The sequence below is a fragment of the Schistosoma haematobium genome, chromosome 6 (genome assembly GCF_000699445.3).
Source record: "Schistosoma haematobium chromosome 6, whole genome shotgun sequence".
NCBI classification, from domain to species: Eukaryota; Metazoa; Platyhelminthes; class Trematoda; order Strigeidida; family Schistosomatidae; genus Schistosoma; species Schistosoma haematobium.
In genome coordinates this window covers 21,027,711-21,049,625 of record NC_067201.1, presented here as the reverse complement: position 1 = coordinate 21,049,625, position 21,915 = coordinate 21,027,711, and the positions used below count along the sequence as shown (strand labels likewise).

General features: G+C 34.6%; 1 protein-coding gene across 1 annotated transcript in view; it reads right to left on the bottom strand.

The window, feature by feature from the left end:
• Positions 1 to 20,821, bottom strand: part of MS3_00008763 (uncharacterized protein) — a 30,234-nt gene extending 9,413 nt beyond the window's left edge. Inside the window, exons 1-6 of the mRNA XM_051217104.1 lie at positions 20,584 to 20,821; positions 20,239 to 20,535; positions 12,578 to 12,886; positions 6,970 to 7,294; positions 4,502 to 4,782; positions 2,268 to 2,761 (exon numbers count right to left, since the gene is read on the bottom strand). Coding sequence (XP_051065739.1) covers positions 2,268 to 2,761; positions 4,502 to 4,782; positions 6,970 to 7,294; positions 12,578 to 12,886; positions 20,239 to 20,530 — 1,701 coding nt within the window. The 5' untranslated portion in view covers positions 20,531 to 20,535; positions 20,584 to 20,821. The remainder of the gene's footprint in view (positions 1 to 2,267; positions 2,762 to 4,501; positions 4,783 to 6,969; positions 7,295 to 12,577; positions 12,887 to 20,238; positions 20,536 to 20,583) is intronic.
• Between the last annotated feature and the right edge of the window lie 1,094 nt (positions 20,822 to 21,915).

The window sequence follows — 21,915 nt, the reverse complement described above, 5'->3', positions numbered from 1 at the left end:
AGCATGAAGCAAACGGTACTGGGTTCGAGTCCCAGGGTGAACATCAAATCTGAGATCCAGGTTCATCCAACTGACGAGTCACAAAATAGGACGAAACACGCGTCCTGGATTCCAATGCTAGCCACTATCTATCTTCGCTTATAATGCTTGTGAACTAAGGCATTATCAAGGCAATATGCACAGTGTGTAGCCCTAAACATCAATGGGAAGATTCACCATAGTCTGTCCAATTAAATGCATGAACTAAGCTATATAGAATCTTAGAAAAATTAGGAGAGACAATTCTAAACTGATTATTGATAATAATGATGATTCACTTAATGGAACAGTTGTTCAAGACATGATGATACCATTTCCTAAATCTTCCTATAACCGATTAATTATTAATGACTCTATGGGAGATTTTCCTTACATTCTGGATAAATGATAGACAGTAAAGAGTGAATGAGAAAAGCAATCATTGAATGTAAACATACAGTTTATTTATCAAGCCTTGTGTTCTAAATTACTACTAATCAGGTCTCTTTATATAAATTTAGAACTACAATTCGCATGACTATTTTATACCATCAAATACTTCTAAGAAATTTTTTTAATAGTTGAGATCATGAGTCAATTGAAGCTAGACCACCATGGAAAACCTGGAATCACTGGACGGCCGTTTGGACCTACTATAGGACTCTTAAGCAGTGCAAATCCACGATCCCGCCTCGAGAGATTCGAACTCAGGACCTATCAGTTTCGTGAGCGAGCGCTTAACCTGTAGACCACTGAGCCAGCACTTCTAAGAATTACTACACTGTTCAGAAAATGTGAAAACTAAGAATAATGCACTGAAAAAAAACCCAACTCTTCTCAAGCTTTCCAAATGTTTCGTGAAGATTGTGTACACCGCAAGAATGATGCAAATATGACTAGAACAACTATCAGCCTGTTGTATTGACTTGGAAACTTCTCATGAGCTGAATCCGCATAAATCACATACATACATAATATGTTACTAGGAAGATGATATAAACGTTAAACAAAAGCGATGGATCTGAAGAACCTGAAAACTTCCACGAATATATGGATAAATGAAAATAAACATTGGAACAAGTGTATTGTAACATACGTGTTATACTTTATAATGACGGAAAGTAATTTAATCCATATTTTATTTATACTGTTACTGCTTTTCACATTTGACCTACTTACTTTATTTAGTATCGGATGCATTTACACATCTAAAGCTTTCTTGTTACTTAATCAATCTATGCAAATATTGGTCAATACTCAATGACTGATCAGTTGAAGTATTTCAATGGTACAAGAGAACATAACCCGATGAAAACGTCTCTGATTATTGTAACACTTAAAGTGATTCAATTTTGTCTTACATGAAGATTCAAAATACACCTTGAGGATAGGATAAGTATTACCTACCATGGATCTTAAATAAAACAGACAAGGTGCCCTATTAAACGGTTACAATCATTTAATACTAGTTTATCATTATCATAAAAATCAAGGTAGATTTGTTCGGTCTTCTAGTGCATTCTTTTCAACATTAATTAGCGAATTCATTTCATCCAGATTGTACTAGGATGAAATGATACCAACTACGTAGGACGTCTACTCTTTGAACACCATTTTTTTTTCTGAATTCAAAGTCCTTTTGAATGATTTCTCTGTAACATTGTCGTCTTAGCATTTGGAGAATATGGAAACTGTTGAACCGATCGACAACCTTCGATAACCAAGATGTCCAGGAGGTTTCAATTAATTTATTCACATTTTATTTCAGCCCATCATTAGTTTACTTACGTTGTTATCTACTTTATTTCAATTCGATTCAATGAAATAATATCAGATCTATGGAGGGTATTTATTTCCAACTGACATCAGTAAGGGAGGTGCCAACGGAGTCTAAATGAAATTCATCAATATGAACAGCAAGATGGTCACTAACTAATCACAGTGGATGACAGTTACTGAATATCTTGAATTAATTGAATTTGGAAATCTTCCACTGACAGGATCCAAAAGTCCTGGAACTAATATTTACCAAAGTAATGAATGTACACCGTTAAATTGTCTCAAAATGAACAAAATAATTCTTCAGTACTTCTAGATCTTCAATGGTATCTTAACTTTTATCAGTCCATAATCAATACCGTGAACAAACAAAACTACTCTCTATAAAAAAAAGAATGTTCCTCAATCAGATTCAATCATTTCATCAATGATATAATTCATTCATTATTGATTATTATTAAATAACTAACCATGAATACATTGAAATCATTCCTTTGTAGAAATATATTTCCTTTGGTATTGACAACCTTTTTCATTTTCGTCTCAATATTACTATTACCATGCCAATGTGTCGTTCTCGATTTACCGATTGAATCATTTGACCATGAAGGATTCGATTTAACATTATGATGAAAAGAAGTATTTGTAGTCGTCGTCGTAATAGTAGTAGTAGTCGTAGTATTAGTAGTACCTCCAACAGTTGAAGAGCTGATATTTCCAGAACCATCGGGTGTAGAATGATGACGTCGACTACCAATCGCTGAAAGAGGTCTATTCATAAGATTAGTGTTACCAACATTGTTGTTCTTGTCATTGTTATTAGTCGTATTGTTATTCACAGTAGTATCTAAACTTCTATCAAAAAGATCATCCAAGTTTACAGTTGATGAATAACTCTTTCTTGTTGTTGGCATAGATGAATCAATCGAATACTTGATAACATCATTTAACATAGTTGCATCGTCTTTGTTATTCAATTGACGAAAAGATAGACAAAACAATTAAAAAACAAACACTATAAGTCGCATTCAAGATTTATCAACTATATTTGACAATAATCTCTCAAGCCGTGTATTCAATCATCTTTTAAAATCTCATGAAACCACTCATTAGACTCATAACATTACTAATTGTAACGTCTGCAGCTTTGATTTCGCTGAAAGTTATTCAAGTGGGAATGAGTCAGCTATTTCATTTCATCATATGCTCACTAGTGACTAGCTTCATGATGGATTTCTTGCAGTTCTAGTGAGAAGTCTTGATCAGTGGTGCCTAATCCGTGTCCAGTGTGAGATAGCCATTCACCTCAAACAATGGATGAAGGGTTATGCAAGATCATGTATCGATTGAAGTTAGACATTAACACCGTTGGATACCGTCTCCATGGTGTAGAGCTTTAGTATTCACACGTAAGACTGAATGCCCTGGGTTCGAGTCCTGTATGTGGCATTGTGAATATGCACTGCTGAGTAATCCCACACTAGAACAAAAAGATCATTCAGCGCTTCCAGGTTTTCAATGGTAGTCTAGCTTATATCAACTCATGAATTCAGCTATTAAAATATTTCATTTATATTGAAAGTCCTATCAACTCTGATTGGTTAGTGAGTAATGAGATCCTGATATAGTTACAAGTTATTCTCTTCAAAATGTAAGATGAAATGTCTGTCTACCTTATGAAACAGGGAAATACCAAACAAAAGTTCTTTCCGTAATGTTATATACCTGTAAAGCTGCATTTTTGAAGATAGGTTGCTAGTATTTAATCGTAGATGCTTTCAATGTATTACTCTTGCGTAGTGAAATCACTGAGTAAGCAGTAATAAGTACAGGGTAAATGAAGTTTAGACTTGTGAAGCTCATCTGAATGATTTGTAGCAATTTACTGTGCTTCCACGAATCGAATGCATACCAACCAATAAGAAAGTTAAATGCCTTATTGTTGAGCTATTTTCTTCACAAATGATGATTTGAACCTTTGATGAAGCGTCACTTTCCTTATGATTTCAGAGGTGCTTCATTGATAAATGTCATCAACTTGAAAATCTAGGATTTGAAATTGGTGCTAATTGTCTTCACCCATATCATCTTCTATTTAAAAAGAGAGATATGACATACTAAGGAAATTGGACAGATCACCTGCTATCACAGAGCTACATGGTAGGTAAGAGATCCAAGTGTTGAGGGACTACTGTCAATTGACGTATTATTCACTTAATCAAGGTCACCCCGATCACGCAAATCCTTGCCTTGACGAATCCAATTATATATGCTCATGAGTTGTGCACATTATTATTCAACCTTTGGGAACAGAACTTTCTACACAATCATCATAAGCTTTTGTCTTTTCATAGATAGTTAGTGAATTGTTCATGGATGACTGAATCGAACAACAAAATATACTACTCATCACGATCGAATATATACAGAATAATTTAATTGTTGGATTCATGAGTCAATTGAAGCTAGACCACCATGGAAAACCTGGAAGCACTCAATGGATGTTTCGTCCTATTGTGGGACTACTCAGAAGTAAGCATCCACGATCTCGCCTTGCGAGATTCGAAACCAGGACCTATCAATGTCGCACGCGAGCACTTAACCACTAGACCACTGAGCCGGCCGGTATCCAACGGCATTGATGTCTAACTTCAACAAAATTTATACGGAATAAATAGAATATCATAAAATAATAAGTATTTACTTGGTAGTTTCCCTTTGATTAATGCTCTTGGTATCGATTGACCTGTTTGATTATTTGTAATTTCCCATGGTATACAATTATCTTCATTCCCTTTCATAATATCTTCTCCTTTCATTGATAACATGAATTGATCATATGAATTATCACTACAACGGCGACTAGGATCAACAGTATGTTCACCGGTTGATAAACCACTGTGATATCCACTACTCATACTACTTGATGTATTACTAGTTGAAAATTTAGTAGGATCATTTGTTTCACGACTTAATGAATATCGTCTGTAAATAATATTTTTGTTGTTGTTGAAAGGAAACAAGCGTAAAGGTACAAACACAAAATGAAGAAAAGTGACAAATGTTACAAATTCAAATAGGATTCATTCAATAAGTTCGGGTATCATTGGTTATTTCATCTTAGAATGAGATTCATTAGCAATGCAAGACTGATATTGAATGTAGGAACTTCAAATTTCCGAATAAGCGACAAAGCGGTACAACCTTAGAGAGTGATGAACCGCAAAAGGAATGCAGTAACCAAGTTTCAGGTGAATCCGAGAAAAAAGTCTTACACAACAAACTTTAAAGGGGGAAGGTGTGAGGACGGTCCACGGGTGAACTTGAGGAAGCTCTAAGAAGCTCGGAAAGAGCCGAAGATATTAAATCCAATCATTTTTTGGAAGAATATTCCTAAATCACTACGTGTAGCTTCCTTATTGGACAAATGCTAATAACCCCCTGTGTGCGGATTGGATAACTATAATGATGATTTCGTTCTTACTAAAAACTATAAATACCTGAGAGTTTTACGCCATAATTGACACTGTTTGGAATAACATTCCTTTCACTTGTCTTCTGTCTTCTCATTCGCGACTTGGAAAGCTTCTAGCGTTCAAGTGCTCAAGTTATACGCGGCATATAAAAAATCTAAGCTCTAGATATGACACAATTAGATTACTGAGCTGAGACCTGATGGTAAGCATTATTGAATCCAGTCAATTTGCAACTGCTGAAGAGTCGCATACTAGAACAGAACACCTATCCAATACCTTTTTAATTTTAATGGCATATTAACTAAAATCAATCTGTGATAAATATTGTATAATAGATCGTTTTTCGCACTACAAAATGATTTCAAATAAAGACTAGCCCCCGGTAACCACAGTGTATGAGATGGTTGAAATCGACCAAGTGAGAACCCCCCCCCACAGCAACACAAACCACTAGACATGAAAACTATAACTTATTTGAAACTAAAGTTTATTTCTTATACCTATTTCTACTTCTGACTTTAGATTCATCTAGGCCCCCAAATGCCCTGGTACGCTCGAAGGTGGGGAGAGTCAGCTCTCCCTCTCCAAATGCTCTCAAGTAACCACGTGCATACAACCACTGGTAGGGGATTCCTACTCACTCCCTTATCTCAGCTGGGGTGTTATTTACGAAATCAAGAGGATGAAAATCGAATGTCCAACGATTTAAGCGGGTTGGTCAATATGGAGGATTTGCCTAGGAGAGTTGGAAAACCCTCATTCCGAACCAATCGTGCACATGGTCTCCAGAATCCTGAAGGAACAAATGGTGTATGAACCGATCGTTGGTCACCAGCTAACATAGAACCACATCTCCTGACGTTGCTCCACTGCCTTGTGGATTGTACCTTTAGGTCGAAGGCTTCGTGTGTGGCCCCATGAGAAAACCACCTGCTTCGGTTTTGACACCCGGGGAAGTATCACAGCCCACATACAAATCAAGTGACTTGTGTGACGTATATCTATTTGGTGCCTCCTTGTATCAATATCTATGTGTTCAAATAAATAACTAAATAGGATTTATCTAAGTTGTATATTGTTGGATACTGTAAATTATTATGATTGTTATTACATGTTAACATTATTCCATGTATTCAATGAGTCTTTAAATAGATTTCATTCCAAATTCATTACGTGATTAAATGACCTACATCCCATAATAATCTTACATACTTCATTATAGTTCGATAAATGAAAAAAACTATAACACTCAGTCAGCTGGATAAATACCAATTCATTATGAACTGAACTGTACATTTGATCGACATCAGTAAAACTTTATGACAACATTATTATTATTATTATTATTATTATCACGGTTATTGCAGTAGTAGTGTGGTGTATGCTATTGATGCCCACAGATATAAGTAATATGTATCACCAATCGAAAGTGGAATGCCTGAAGGCATAAGGTTGAGAAAATCGAACGAGAATGAGAGAGAACGAGAACAGAGGGTGGTTGATATAGAAATGAAGGAACAATCAAGTCTGAGACAATTGATGGATATTTTGCAAATGAAGTATGGTTGTCAGATTTTACTAAGAGATTCTGTAATGTTGTGTTCAAATATATTTGGTTGTCCCTAATGATGTTCTCGTTCACTACAGTAGTACTAGTAATAATAATAATAATAGTAGTAGTACTAAACTGACTTACCTTAAAATATCACTGAATCGATCCGTAATCAATGGTGGTTGAACATAGGAATGTGACCTAACCGTTGTCGATGAATTTGTTATGGGTATTTTCGATTGAGATTTTAAATCATCTAAAAAATTTGGCGATAATTCCATTGATCCAATATAATTCACTGGTGAATTTGAAGTATATTGTTTACATTGTGAATATGGATCAGAGTGTAATAATGTTGATTGAATTGAATTTTCAGATTGATTTAATTTTTCAGTAGCATATTGAATAGCGCATAAAACACTTGTAAAATGATTAGATGTTGTAGACGATAATGTTTGTGATGTCTGACCTGTGAATCAGTAAAACAGTGAAACTCCTTTTTCTTATGATAACAAAATTAAATAAACTTCAAACTAATGATAAGCATTAACAAGATATATACGTGTATGTGATCGGTCTGATAAATACACGAACTGAGATTAGAAAAATTTCATCATCATACAATTGATTGATCACTTAATGGTGACCAGAGTTATATTCGTCTAGTGGGACTACTAGTCGACTGAATGTGACTGTATCCCGTTGTTTATGTTCAGCTCTAAACTTGATAATCTGTTAGTGTTTAAAATAAAAAATACTAGGTTCGAGTCCCGAACTCAACGCTGAACATCTATTTTGTTTTAGTATAGGACTCCTCGGAAACGCACATCCAGAAACCCCACCCCACCCCCAGGGATTAAATCGAAGACTGTTTAATCTCACAGCGGATGCCTAATCATTAGAACTAATGAGTTGGTATTTAATGGTGCGACTTCAACTCTAATCAATTCTTGACTTATAAGTATAGGATAGAGTATATTGTAGTATAGAGACTAGCCAATCACGATCGAGAATGCACCTTTTTAGGTTTATGGGTGAAATTCAAATATCATTTACAATGAGGAGAAGATAAGATACGTGTCCGTAAATGTTTAGCCCATTCAATATTCAGTGTTCAATATGTATTAGGTATCAAATATATATATTGGTCATTTTCCCATTCATTCATATGAGAGCAAAATCGTCACTGAGGATTTGATTTCCAACTCCTGCTTTCCCTTTGCTTATGCTTCCATTCGACAAGTTGGGATGCACAACAGTGGTATTCTCATAAAAATCATATCTGGATAGCTCCAAATGAATAAAATGAAATCTTCAATGAGAACTATCCTCATATATGAAGTACTCACTTACTAAATCCTGAAACAAACATTAACTTGGTAGCACTCTGTTTTAATGACAAACAAATCATATAATACTTTTTGTAATTCTCAGAGGAATTCACTCACATAACATTTTCACATTATAACTGATATCGATTCATGATGAAAACCCTAACGCTTAACCCCTAATTCTAATCCGAATTAAGAACAATATGGGGATTAAATTCACTTGGTATTGTTTACTTGAATCTTCTCATTATTATTTAGGACTGTAATTGATCAGTCTCTTATTGGCATATGTGCATACTGTGCGCATTGCTTCGATATTGCCTTAATTCACAAGCATTATATGTAACAATGGATAGCAGTTAGCAGTGGAATCCAGGACGAGCGTTTCGTCCTATTTCGAGACTCGTCAGCTGGATGTACCTGAACCTCAGAATTGATATCCCCTCAGGGTACACTCAGTTGACGAGTGCCAAAACGCGCATCTCAGATTCCAGTGCTAGCCACTACCCATTTTCGCAAATATAGAGATTCTTGAAAATCTTTTCGAAACGTTTCAAGAGTTCGAGAAGATCGACAATCTATATTCATAAGAATGAATTTATGTGTGAAAGACATGATAGATCTGTTAACGATATAAAATCTCTCTCACTTATAAAAACTATCTCCTAATTGGTTAGGAACTGACTGAAAATTCATCGCGATTGCTTTAAGTTCGACCCTCTACTGTATTCTCTTCAATAAATGATATTATCGACATTTCTTTCAATTAAAAAAGAAACAAACTGGTCGGATTTAGGAATCATGCATATATCATAAGGATGTATGGTTCTCTATTTATATAGTTGTCCTTGTGTGTGTGTGTGTGTGTGAAAGCCTCCACAATATCCACATGTAGTCATGCATACAAATCCACATGTGGAATCATCAACACCAAGAATAGATCTCATTGTTTTCATTAGCTAAATCATAAGATAGTTAGATCATATGATCTCAATACAATAGCTTATGATCATTCTAATGAGTTCATTAAAATTGTTTGATCCAATTCATGACAAATTATAAACAAATGGAAAATAACTAGTACACGGAATGATACACGAATAGACTTATCTTAATAAATTTGATAAACATTAAATCAAATTTACGAAATCTAGGTTACATAAATCTTATTCCCTTTAAAACGCATTATTTTTGTTACTAGGACTTTATTTCATATTTGATTACGTCATTGGAAATACTCCTAAAAGTACGCACTAACACTGTTGGATACTTATTCAGTGGTGTAGAGCCTAAGTGTTCTCAAGCGAGACCAAAGGTCCTTGGTTTGAACCCGATATTCAGGATCGTGTGTGTGTATTACTGAAGAGTCCCATACTAGGACTAAACGGTTGCCCAGTGTTTACAGGTTTTCAATAGTGGTCGAGCTTACATCGACTTATGAATTCAACTATTAAAATTACTACAATCTCCACTTATCCCCATACTGATATTTTTTTAAGTTTAACGAAGTATTTGATATAGCACAGTTGGAAAGTTTCTTTGGACTGACCTTTGTTCATAATTTATTTATTTGAACACAAAAATATTAGTGCAAAGGAGTATCGAATACACATGCGCCACATAAGTCACTTGATTTGTGTGTGGGTTGTGATACTGCCCGGGTGTCCAAACCGGAGCAGGTGATTTTCTCAAGGAGTCACACCCCGAGCCTTCGACCTAAAGGTCTAATCCACAAGGCAGTGGAGCAACGTAAGGAGATGCAGTCACATGGTAGCCGATGATCAACAATAAGTTCGTACGCCGTTTCTTCCTTCAGGATACTGGACACCATGTGCACCATTGGTTTGGAATGAGGGTTTTTCAACTCCCTTAGATGGGTCCTCTGTATCCATCAACATGGTTAAAACGCCGGGCATTCACTTTTCGTCCTCTCAATTTCATAAACAGCAGTAATGCTGCGAGATTATAGTGAATAGGACAGTGGCTGTATACGCGTGGTCATGTAAGAACTCTTCAAGAGGAAGAGCTGACTCTTCCTACCCTCAGCCATATCAGGGAATTCGTAGCTTTGTTCAAAAACCCCAAAAGGACCATAAAAATGAATTTGCAACATATGTATATAATGTTCAAAGCTAAATATTATAAACAAGAACCTTCTTCAGAAAACATTGTACTTTTTAGGTCGGAAAAGCATTCACATCTCTGACAGGATGATAATTAGGTATAAAACAAAAGATTTCTGGTGAATGACAAACTATCTAACTCAGAAACACATCATTTCTATCTTGTTACCTTATCTAGGTAAACGTCAATATATTTAAATTTACAAATATTTTTCTGAAGGTGATTACTTCCATTGTTTGTATATTTGACTATGCTACTCCCCCCTCTCTCACGCTCTCTCTCTCTCTCACACACACACACACATACAACATAAAAATATCTATATGTGTATGCATGTATCTATGTAAGTGCGCATAAATTGTTTACAGCATAATGATTATCAGATGATCCTATTTCATGACAACAATGTCCTTGAATCAGAATAAATTTGCAAACAAAAGAAGTAAATACATTTTTATGGACAAAAATGTGAAAAGAGTGAAAAATGATTTCGTTAATAAATTATGGTAAAGTGATAGCTATGAGTAGTTTGATCAGCTGTTGTTCTCTATTCATCCATATTAAAACTTGGCAATTTGTAAGTAAACAGATTATTTCTATAGTTGAGATCGTTATTCAATTGAAACTAGACCACCATGGAAAACCTAGAAGTTAGACATTAACACCATTGGATGCCGACTGACTCAATGGTCTAATGGTTAAGCGCTCGCATGCGAGAATGATAGGTCCTGATTTCGAATCTCTCGAGGAGTGATCGCGGATGTACACTTCTGAGGAGTCCCATAATAGGACGAAACGGTCGTCGAGTGTTTCCAGGTTTTTCATGGTGGTCTAGTTTTAGTTGACTAATGATCTCAACTATAGAAATTACTACATTCACCGCGAAATATGTTATTGTAGGATACTTAGCTAATTTCAAATGCTTTCTTTTCAACGCTGACTAGTCAATCTCTAGTAGCCAATGTGATATTTAATGCTAGTTGAATTCCATAGATCAAGCTACAATGTGCCGACCATTCTAAGTGAATTAACAGTATAGTTTTGATGCTGAGATGTTGAAGATAAGTGGTACAAAAATCTTTTTCGATCAATTTTTACTCTTAACATCTGCTTATCCCTAATGCTAAGACAGCTGATGCCTTCCATGAGATTCAAACCAATAATATCCGGTGTTACAATAAAATATGTTACTTATATCCATATAAGTAGTACATAACGATAGTCAAGAATAGAATGTATTTCAGTAGAAGATCAAGAAGGAAAGAACGGGAACAGAATGCAATTGGTATATGAAAATGCATGAACAGTGAAATCTGAGACAATGGACTGATATTTGCAAAGGAAACAGTCAAGTTTGAGATGATGGATTGATATTTGGCAAATTAACTATTTACTATATCATTCTCAGATTTTCGTGAGATGCTCTGTATTTTCGTGTCAAATATATTCCGTTGTCCCCACTCGTATTCTTGTTCACTACAATGTTAGTTCAAGACGAAGACTGTAATTCTAGTTCTTAAACAAAACATATAACTCCCAATTCCAGTTCTTCATGCTAATTTATAACTATTTCTTAACCCTAGGAAATGGTTGGAGTCCGTCAAGAGCACTTTAGTACAGCTCAAACATCATCCAGTCCTTTGTTGAATAATTAATAAGAGAGAAAATTTTAACGCTATAGATGATTTTTGCAATTACTCAAAGTCAACAATATTGTGAAGGTCAAATTCTCTTTTTTATTTTTTTCATCATAAGAATAATATCCCCCCCAAATGCCCTGGTACGACCAAGAATGAGGAGAGTCCGCTCTCCCTCTTCAAATGCTCTCAAATAACCACGTGCATACAACCACTGGTAGGGAATTCCTACTCACTGCCTTCTCGTGGCGGGGCTGTTGTTTACGAAATCAAGAGGACGAAATGCGAAACTCTGGCGATTTAACCGGGTTGGTGGACATGGAGAGTTCACCTAGGAGAGTCGGAAAACCCTCATTCCAAACCAATGGTGCACATGGGCTCCAGGCTCCTAAGGGAATAAATGGCATATGAACCAATTGCTGGTCACCGGTTACCATGGGACTGCATCTCCTTACGATGCTCCACTGACTTGTGAATCAGACCTTCATGTCGAAGGCTCCGTGTGTGGCCCCCTAAGAAAACCACCTGCTTCAGTTTGGATACCCGGGCAGTATCACAGCCCTCAAACATATCAAATGAGATTTGTGTGGTGCATATCTATTTGGTGCCTCCTTGTACCAATATCTATGTGTTAAAATAAATAAATAAATATCCACTTACCAGTAGCATTAGAAGTGGAAGATACTGTTGAATGAATTGATGATCTATACAATGTATATTGACCACATGCTGGACATTCATAAAGTCGAAATAAACCTTCTATAAATGATTTATGTAAAGGTGAATCATTGAAATTTGATAAAATGGATGATGATAATGATGATGATATTGTTGGTTTTATTGTTGAAATTGTTTCAAATGTTGATGATTTTTGTAGTAATGAATTATTGAATGAATTATTTAATAAATGACAATAGAAATCACAACATGCATCCCAATGTTCTAAACACTTTCTATGTATTGGACCATCTGTTTAAGAATAAAAAAAAGAAGATATCAGTTTAGGGGTTGTGGAGATTGTTAAGCTTTTGATTGAAATCATGAGTAAATCGAAGCTAGATCACTATGGAAAACCTGGAAGCACTGGACGGCCGTTTCGTCCTATCATGGAACTCCCCAGCAGTGCGCATCCACGATCCCGCTCGCGGGATTCGAACCCAGGGCCTTTAGTTTCATGCGCGAACGCTTGACCTACTGAACCACTGAGCTGGCATTCAATGGCGTTAATGTCTAACCTCAACCAATCCACGAAGTTGCGCGACCATCTTCTATTGTACTGTTTCTACCCGACGCGGATTAGCTCCACTGGTCACGGCTTCTCACTAGAACTTCGAGAATTTTCTCACGAAGCTATTCACTAGTGAGCACATGACAACAGACAACAACAAAAAGTGGATATTTCATCTAAATATTCTATATTTATCCCCTATTCAATTCTTTATCTTATACAAGATGAATGACCTTACATTTGGGATGAATAAAAGGACAAAACACCCAAATGATGAATCATCTTGTTTACTTCTACTGTTAATCAGTTATATTTTGGCAACCATAATATTTAGCCTTTGACCCTTTGCTACCTACCAATTACAAAAATGACCTTCAAAAAAAAACAAAAAAAACCCACATTATGTACAAATTAGGTTTAAATCTAGGCTGACTGATATGATGATAGACACAAACTCAATATCGCAATTATTCTATTGGTCAATTCAAATTTTTTTGTATAGACCGGTCATTAATCACAAAACAAGAAAAAAAAATAGTAAACAGACATGTATGATTCAATTCACTAGTTATGGAAAAGAGAGTATGACTGACACACATCTGTATTGTACACACACACATATATATACATATATACTAACTCGACTAGATGACATCATACATAGAACAAGCACACACACACACAGAACATACATGCGCACATACACATAGATATATACGCATAACGCACACCTAGAAAAAAAAAGTAATTTTATCGGACAAGTTAACAACAAAGAACATTTTCTAGAGAAAAAAATAGAAGAGTCAAAGCTACAATGAAAAAGGAAAAAAAAGAGAGAAAGAAAGAAACCAAATAATAATTGACCTTAAATTTGTTTTATTTTTAGGGTAAAGGCCATTTTCTATCTCATGATCAATAGAAGTACATCCATTTAAAAAATGGGAATATTTAGTTTTGTAACCAAAATATAAAATGAATTGAATATAATTTGTACTTTTTTATTTATTGATCAATTAGAATATTGAAAGAATACAAGTGTATTAAGATTTAGATGGTGGTTGGAGGTAGTCAACAGGAAACCATGGATCCGGGTTTCGTGCTACTTGGCACTTGTCAGCAAGGTGTACCTGTCATCTTGAGGGAACTGGTGCTCCCTGACGGATTCGATCTCGTGTCACCCAGCTTCACAGTCAGAGACGTTACCACTGAGCTATCCAAGGCGCGACTGACCTCCTGTAGGACTGAGATGTAATCACAATTGATTGATCACTGGGTGGCATTGATCACCACCCAGTGATCAATCAATTGTGAATACAAGTGTATATAATGATGGATAGTGACTAGTAGTGGAATCCAATTTGACGTGTGTTTCTTCCTATTAGGGACTCGTCAGCTGGATGTACCTGCACCTTAGAGAGTTGATATCCACTCTGGAATTCGAACCCAGTACCATTCGCTTCAAATCCCATCGCGTTATTCACTTAGCTAGATAGATAAATTATGGACAACATTTGAGCAACGCCAAACTGACCTTGTAAATGTCTATCTACTTACTAAAACTTAAAGAGGATTATAAAGTAGTTTGAACAATAAGGATTATAATTTACAATTGATGGTAAAGGATAGGAATTAGATTAAGGGTTTTCATCATGAACTGATATCAGCTAAAATGCCAAGATGTTATTTAACCAAATGGATGAGTAAATTTCATGCCAAAAATCCGAGATCAATTATCTTATACCTAATTGATTTGTCCATAAATTATAATCTCATTCATACTAGTGTTGCTAAGTGAGTTTATAGCATAATTATATTGTATACAAATTATAACCCCCAAAATTTACCCATATGTTCTATTCACTTAAGCTGTGGCTAATCTGTAAATTGTTTATTTCGTTTTTTTCTTTTAATGAAACCTACTAATAGGGTTAGTAATTAACAACAAATATACAAAAAAAAATATTAATTTGTATAATTGAAAATGGATAAGTGTATGGTGTTTTAGTTGTTGTTGTTGTTGTTGTTGTGGTGGTGGTGGTGGTGGTGGTGGTGGTGGTGGTGGTGGTTGAATGAATGAATGAATGAATCCATTAATAAGAATAATGAATATAGTCAATATCAAAAGAAGTACTTGTCCAGACCTATTTGATATATTAATTAGTGTTATATTACATATATATCTGGTTGATAAGTAATAGACTTATCATTCCCTCTACCACATACACACACACACTCTCTCTCTATCTTTACATCTCTGTTGACCACCTTGAAAAAAAACTTGAGGGGGGAACCAATATATAACTAGACAAGCAATAAAACACCACATTTTTTTCTCCAATATTAATGTTAACAATTGAGAATTGGGCTCCATTATACAATAAAAAGCTGTTTTTACCGTAAGAAAGTAAAGTGTATCACCTTATAGTAGTGGTAGTAATAATAATAAGAATGGTGATAACATGGATAAACACCAAATTACAAAATAAATATCAGTGGGTTTAATAACCATAGCAACTGTGCCTAAGGTCATAGTAATAAGATTATTATCAACAGTATTAATATTACCATTACTATTTCAATAAAGTGAATGATTACAGAAAAGAAAACACATAATGGATACTTCACTTTTCATTATTAATATATAATCTTTATGATTATAAGTAGTAAATTTGATTATTTTAAGATGAAATATAAATGCATTCAGCTGATGAGTCCCAAATAGGACGAAACGCTCGTCATGGATTCCACTGCTAAATACTATCCATCTCTGTTTATAATTCTCTACATTCTTTCAAGTTGATGAATATGAAAAGCTTAATAGCTATGAATAAGCTTTATTGATCATAGGATTAGATTATTTTATTGTAAGTGGCCAAATTACAACAAAGATCCTAGTTGTGGCTTACAAACATGATAAAAAGTCATTTAAATCATTTTTTAGACATATGGTCCATAAATATTAAAACCCCCAAATAATCAAGTATACCGTAGAGTAAAAAGGATCAACATTCCCTCACGAACTGCTCTCATATGATCATATGTTTATAGCCTCTACTAAGGAAGTCCTGCTTACTGCCTTCTCGTGGTGGTAGTACTGTTTACCGAAATGAGATGATAAAATACGAACACCTGGAGCCTAACCCGGTTTGATGAATACGCAGAGTACATGTACAGTAGTTCGAACACCTTAATTTCAAACTAATAGTGTGCAAAAGTTGTAGAATCTCGATGAAAACAAATGGTATCTAAACCTATTATTGATCATCAACTTATATACACAGGTATCTTTATAAGTTCTCCTACTACCTTATGGATTAGACCTTTAGATTAAAAGGTTGATGAGTAGTTGTTTGAGAATACAACCTTGATCGGTTTAGATGACCGGGCAGTATCATAGTACGTCTTGTGTCTAAGCAACTCGAACAAAATTAACTACGCTCATTTCTAAACATTAAACATACACAAATGATCTTATCAGTAACTCAGTCAATCATTATTAGTGTAAGGTCTATCATGATTCTACAACTGTCCGAATTACAACACCACACTCCAGAAAATTAAGTGAAAATTAACAGAATAAGATTAGATCAGTAGTAACGAAAGTCTAAGCATTAGAATTACAGTTCAAAAAAGACATAAATCCTATCGAAGAATTGTAAGTCATGTATGATACGATCAGGTATAACGGCTCAACTGAACACTGGACTCGAATACAAGACCTTCGGGCTCGCGTGCGAACACTTAAACTCTTCACCACTGAGACGGTATCCAACGGTGTTAATGTCTAACTTCAATTGATACATGATCTTACACAACCTTTCATCCATTGTCTGAGGTGGATAACTGTCTCGCACCCGACACACATTAGTCTCCACTGGTCACGACTTCTCATTGGAACTGCAGGAAATCCATCTTGAAGCTAGTCACTAATGAGTTTATAATATATTATAATTTAACGTAGATATTAGTTGATTTAGCCCACTGCACATTTGCATGAAGAGAAATCTCATTATTGGTTATTTTCAGTAGCTAATCGTTTGTTAAAGGAAAGATGAACAGAACAATATACCAATCACTGTAGTTGTTAACATTTTATGAGTGTGTAAGCGTACGCGACTGACAAGAAAATTTATGACAATAAATGCACATTCGGAAAGAAAATGGTCGCTGAGTAGTTTGAGCTGGCTATCAGTAACAGAGAAACAGTGATTGATGCTCTATACAATAAATTAAATGAACTCGATATAATGTTAAGGTACCATAAAACACATAATCTTCGGTAAACCCAGTAAATTTTCATAATTTGAATCCCGAATGGTCAGTTCGTCGTATTATGAGACTTCTCAGTAGTGGCTATTCATGACTCCACCACAGGAAATCAAACCTAGGATCTTCAGTCTCACACTATATCAAGTATGAGTAAGGTACCAAAAACATCGGAGGTGATTGCTCAGTATCGTGGATTGATTTAAATTAGACTTGGACATCACATGATTTCGGCTTAGTAGTCTAGGGGTTAAGCATTCTCATACAATTCTGTTGATCCTATTTTTGTTCTACAGTGAGGGTTCGTGGTTGTGTGCTGTTGAGGAGTTCGACATCGGAATGAAACAAATGTCCAGTGCATCCAGTTTTCCAATGATGATCTAGATAAGATCAATTCATCATGCAAACTGAAAAAGTCCTACAAACTCCACAAATACCCCCCTCATGCTACGAAGAATCTAGTTATTGTTTAAGAATACTTGTGATAATAAGTAGTTTTGTCGAAATTTAGACCTCATCAATAATACACATTCATTATGTTTTAATGATAAGATTCACAATAAAATCTATATAAAATAGAATTTAATTAACTGCTAATTAAAGACTTTAATTAACACCTAATACTGTTATATAATATGGATTCATCTCAATAGTAAACTACGTTCGGTCGGTCAATCATTCATTTACCATTAAAAATATCATATGGAACTTAAAAGTTAAAGACATTTGATTAATTGAACATGAAATAGTGAGCTTTCAATCATTTAATTACAAAGTTGAACGCTACTTACAATAAGATCAATAACCTATAATCGAATACATAAAGGGGGTATGTAGCTTAAAGCTTAGTAACTGAATTACAAATGAGAAAATTGTTGTTACAAGTAGATCTGCTGATCATGATAAAAGAAGAGAGAAAGTCAAGAAACACATGTTTATAACCGTTCTTTAGATACATAATCGCGTGAAGATTTATAGCTCAGATGGCTGATTTTGATGGAGACTTGTTCTCTGAGTCGGATGGTTTAATCGTGAAGCTTTCATCGTTCTTCTGAATGTCGTTCAGAAGAACAATGAATGCTCCACGATTAAACCATCCAGTTCAGAGAACAAAACTCCATCAACATAATCACGTAGTGTAATCAATGTGGTTTTATCTATGAAAATAGAAAGAAACCATTCTGATCGATACAAGGTAAAACATTCAACTTTAGGATAGAAAGGTCATTTTACAAACAGAAAATAGAAAATCAGTAATTATAAAGGAAAATATAAAATATATAGAATATATTTAATAGTTGAATCCATGATGCGCATTTCATCTTATCTAGGATTCGTCAATTGAATGTACCTACATCCTAGAGTTGACTTTCACCCAGTACTTTTGGCTTCAAACGTCCAACGTGTTGTCCACCTAATTACTGAATCCGAATAGCCAATTACATATGGGAGTGGTATGAATCTTGCATTAATTTGTAATGGTTTGGACGAAACTTACATCCTGGATTCCACTGCTAACCACATTCTATCTATTCTATGTAAACTTGTAATATGATGGATAACAGTAAGGCAATCCATACAGGATGTACATATATCAACTAAGAGTGATCAAAACTTAGTCACGAATATCAGTAAAGGGGTAACTCAAAAATCATTTTAAATTAAATTGACTCAACAAAATAACTGATATCGTTTGCTTTCCTCTTCTCTTCTTATAAGTCTGCTAATGAATCTCCAATTATCATTTGAGACGTAGGGATTTTTTGAAGATTATTTTGGATTTGTAGGTAATATTTGTCACAAATTAACCTTAGTTACAGTATCAGTGGAGTCCAATGATCATTGGACAGGCTTTACGTTCTCTTATAAGACTTTTCAACAGTATAGAAAAGTAATAATACCTCCACAAGATGAGTTCAATAAGTTCTGATCTCGTGATAAGCTTATATTCCTTAGGCCACTGAGTTGACATTCAATATTCTACAATCCCATGGTTCTTGTGAGATTTGATTGGTGTGGTACAACGATATCAGATATGAGACAAATTAAGGATTCATTATTATGACAGAAGTTATTAGGGTAAATCTGTGGTGATATCATTGATGAGTACTAGTTATTGAGTTCCATACCAGCATAAAACAGTTATCTCGTGCTCCATGATTTTCTCAATAGTTTTTCCTAGCCAAAATCAATCAATCAATCATATAGATAATCCTTAAAAAGAAAGTGTTAAATCCATAAATAAGAATGTTTTATGTTGTGAGCTACTTATACCCACATAAGTAGTATATAACGGTGGTCAGGCATAGAATGCATTTCAGTAGAAGATCAAGAAGGAAAGAACGGAAACGGAATGCAATTGGTATATGAAAATGCATGAACAATGAAATCTGAGATGATGGACTGATATTTGCATAGGGGACAGTCAAGTTTGAGATGATGGATTGATATTTGGCAAATTAACTAGTTACTATATGATTCTCAGATTTTCGTGAGATGCTCTGTAATTTTATGCTCGAATACATTCAATTATCCCCACTGATGTTCTTATTCACCACAGTTTTACTAATATTAGTATACTATTTGAAAAACATGTTTGAGAATCATACTCCTGAACACTATACCTATGTTAATAACAGAAGAAAATAAGAATATAACATTTTACTAGGATAACATATCTATTCAGTTCTTCCAAGTATCTAATAATGATCTAACTAAGATCAGTTCATGATCTCAAACAATAAGAATTCAACAATCTCCATGTATATCAATCCATTTATAAATGAATTTTTCAAAAATAAATGTAGTATATATGCATTGGACTTACTATATTTACAACCCGGAGTAGCGCATAACACTTGAACATCAGAATGTAATGATTGTAGGTCATTTTCATCATTAGAACAAACACAACATACATTGATTGGTACTCCACATGTATTCATAGATTGTTCTTGTTGTTGTTCTTGTTGTTCTTGTTGTTGTTGTAAATCAATAATAGAATGTACTAATTCACCTCGTATATCTTCATTTATACCAGTTAAATAAGATAATGGATAAGATAGACGTGTTATTGGACAATATTCATTATTTATATTTATATGTTGTTCTTCTGACATGTTAACTAACAAAAATAATTGAATGAATTTATATTTGAGTTAAATCTATGTACTATCATCATTATACAACTGTCTATAGTTAAAGACAGTTGCCAACTGTATTATCAATCATTTACATTCTTACTTCTTCTTCTTCTTTTCTTTTTCCAAGTTGTATGATTCCATAATCTTAATCTTTAAAAGAAAAGGATAGTAGGAAAGTGTGTGTTTTTCTTCCTAAAGTAAAAGTATCTCTATAGAATATGAGGAATAGATATATATATGTATCTATGTATGTCAAATGGTTGATATTCAAAATACTTCATTCTTGATCACATCATCATCATGATCTCAATTGAAAGTTCTTCGAATTTGTCCGAATAAAGGTCATATTTATGTGAATCAATTCTATACTGTACTTTCTATTGAATGAATCGGCTAATAGGAATAAAAATTAACCAATAAAAATTGAATTCATAAAAATACAAATAAATGATTGGTTAATTCAAAAATAAATAATATAAGATAAATAACCAATAAGAATTTAGCAAAATAATTCATTTAACCAGTTGATAAATAAAGAAACCACTAGGTCCTGGGTTCGAATCCCGTAGGGTGAGGGATCGTGGATGCTCACTGCTGAGGAGTCCTATACTAGGACGAAACGGCCGTCCAGTGCTTCCAGGTTTTTTTATGGTGGTCTAGCTTCAATTGACTCATGATTTCAACCTGTGAAATTTCTAAAAATCTCCACAAAACCCATTCTGATAATAATCAACTGCTCATTAGTGACTGACTTCAGGAGATACTCCTGGAGTTCTAGTGAGAAGCCGTTACCAGTGGAGTTCAACTTCGTGGATTGGTTGAAGTTAGACATTAACACCGCTGGACCCCAACTCAGTGGTCTAGTGGTCAAGTGCTCGCGTGCGGAACCAGTAGGTCCTGGGTTCGAATCCCGCGGGGTTCGGGGTGGTCTGCGCGCACTGCTGGGGAGGTTATTTGTTCATTGTTCTTTTATGTTATTAAGATAAGTATCAGAAAGGATTTTGTGAAGATTGTAGTAATTTCAATAGTTAAGATCATAAGTCAATTGAAGCTAGACCATCATGGAAAATCTGGAAGCATTGGTGTTGTGGACAAGAAAACAAGAAGTTCTAACAAACTACGAAAGCTATTTTTTCCGGGAAGTTATTTCATTTTATTCAAAGCTTGTAAAACACTGACATTTATTTTTTTTCGTAACTTATTCTACAGAACGTAAGCTTTCGTTCGATGTATGATTCATTGCCATACCCTTTTTTGTTCCGAAGCCATTGTAATTTAAACATAATATTTTGCACCTTACTGTCTACCCTAATTCCCAGTTTTGGACATAATTGTATTTTTCCTAATTATTGTACGCTGTG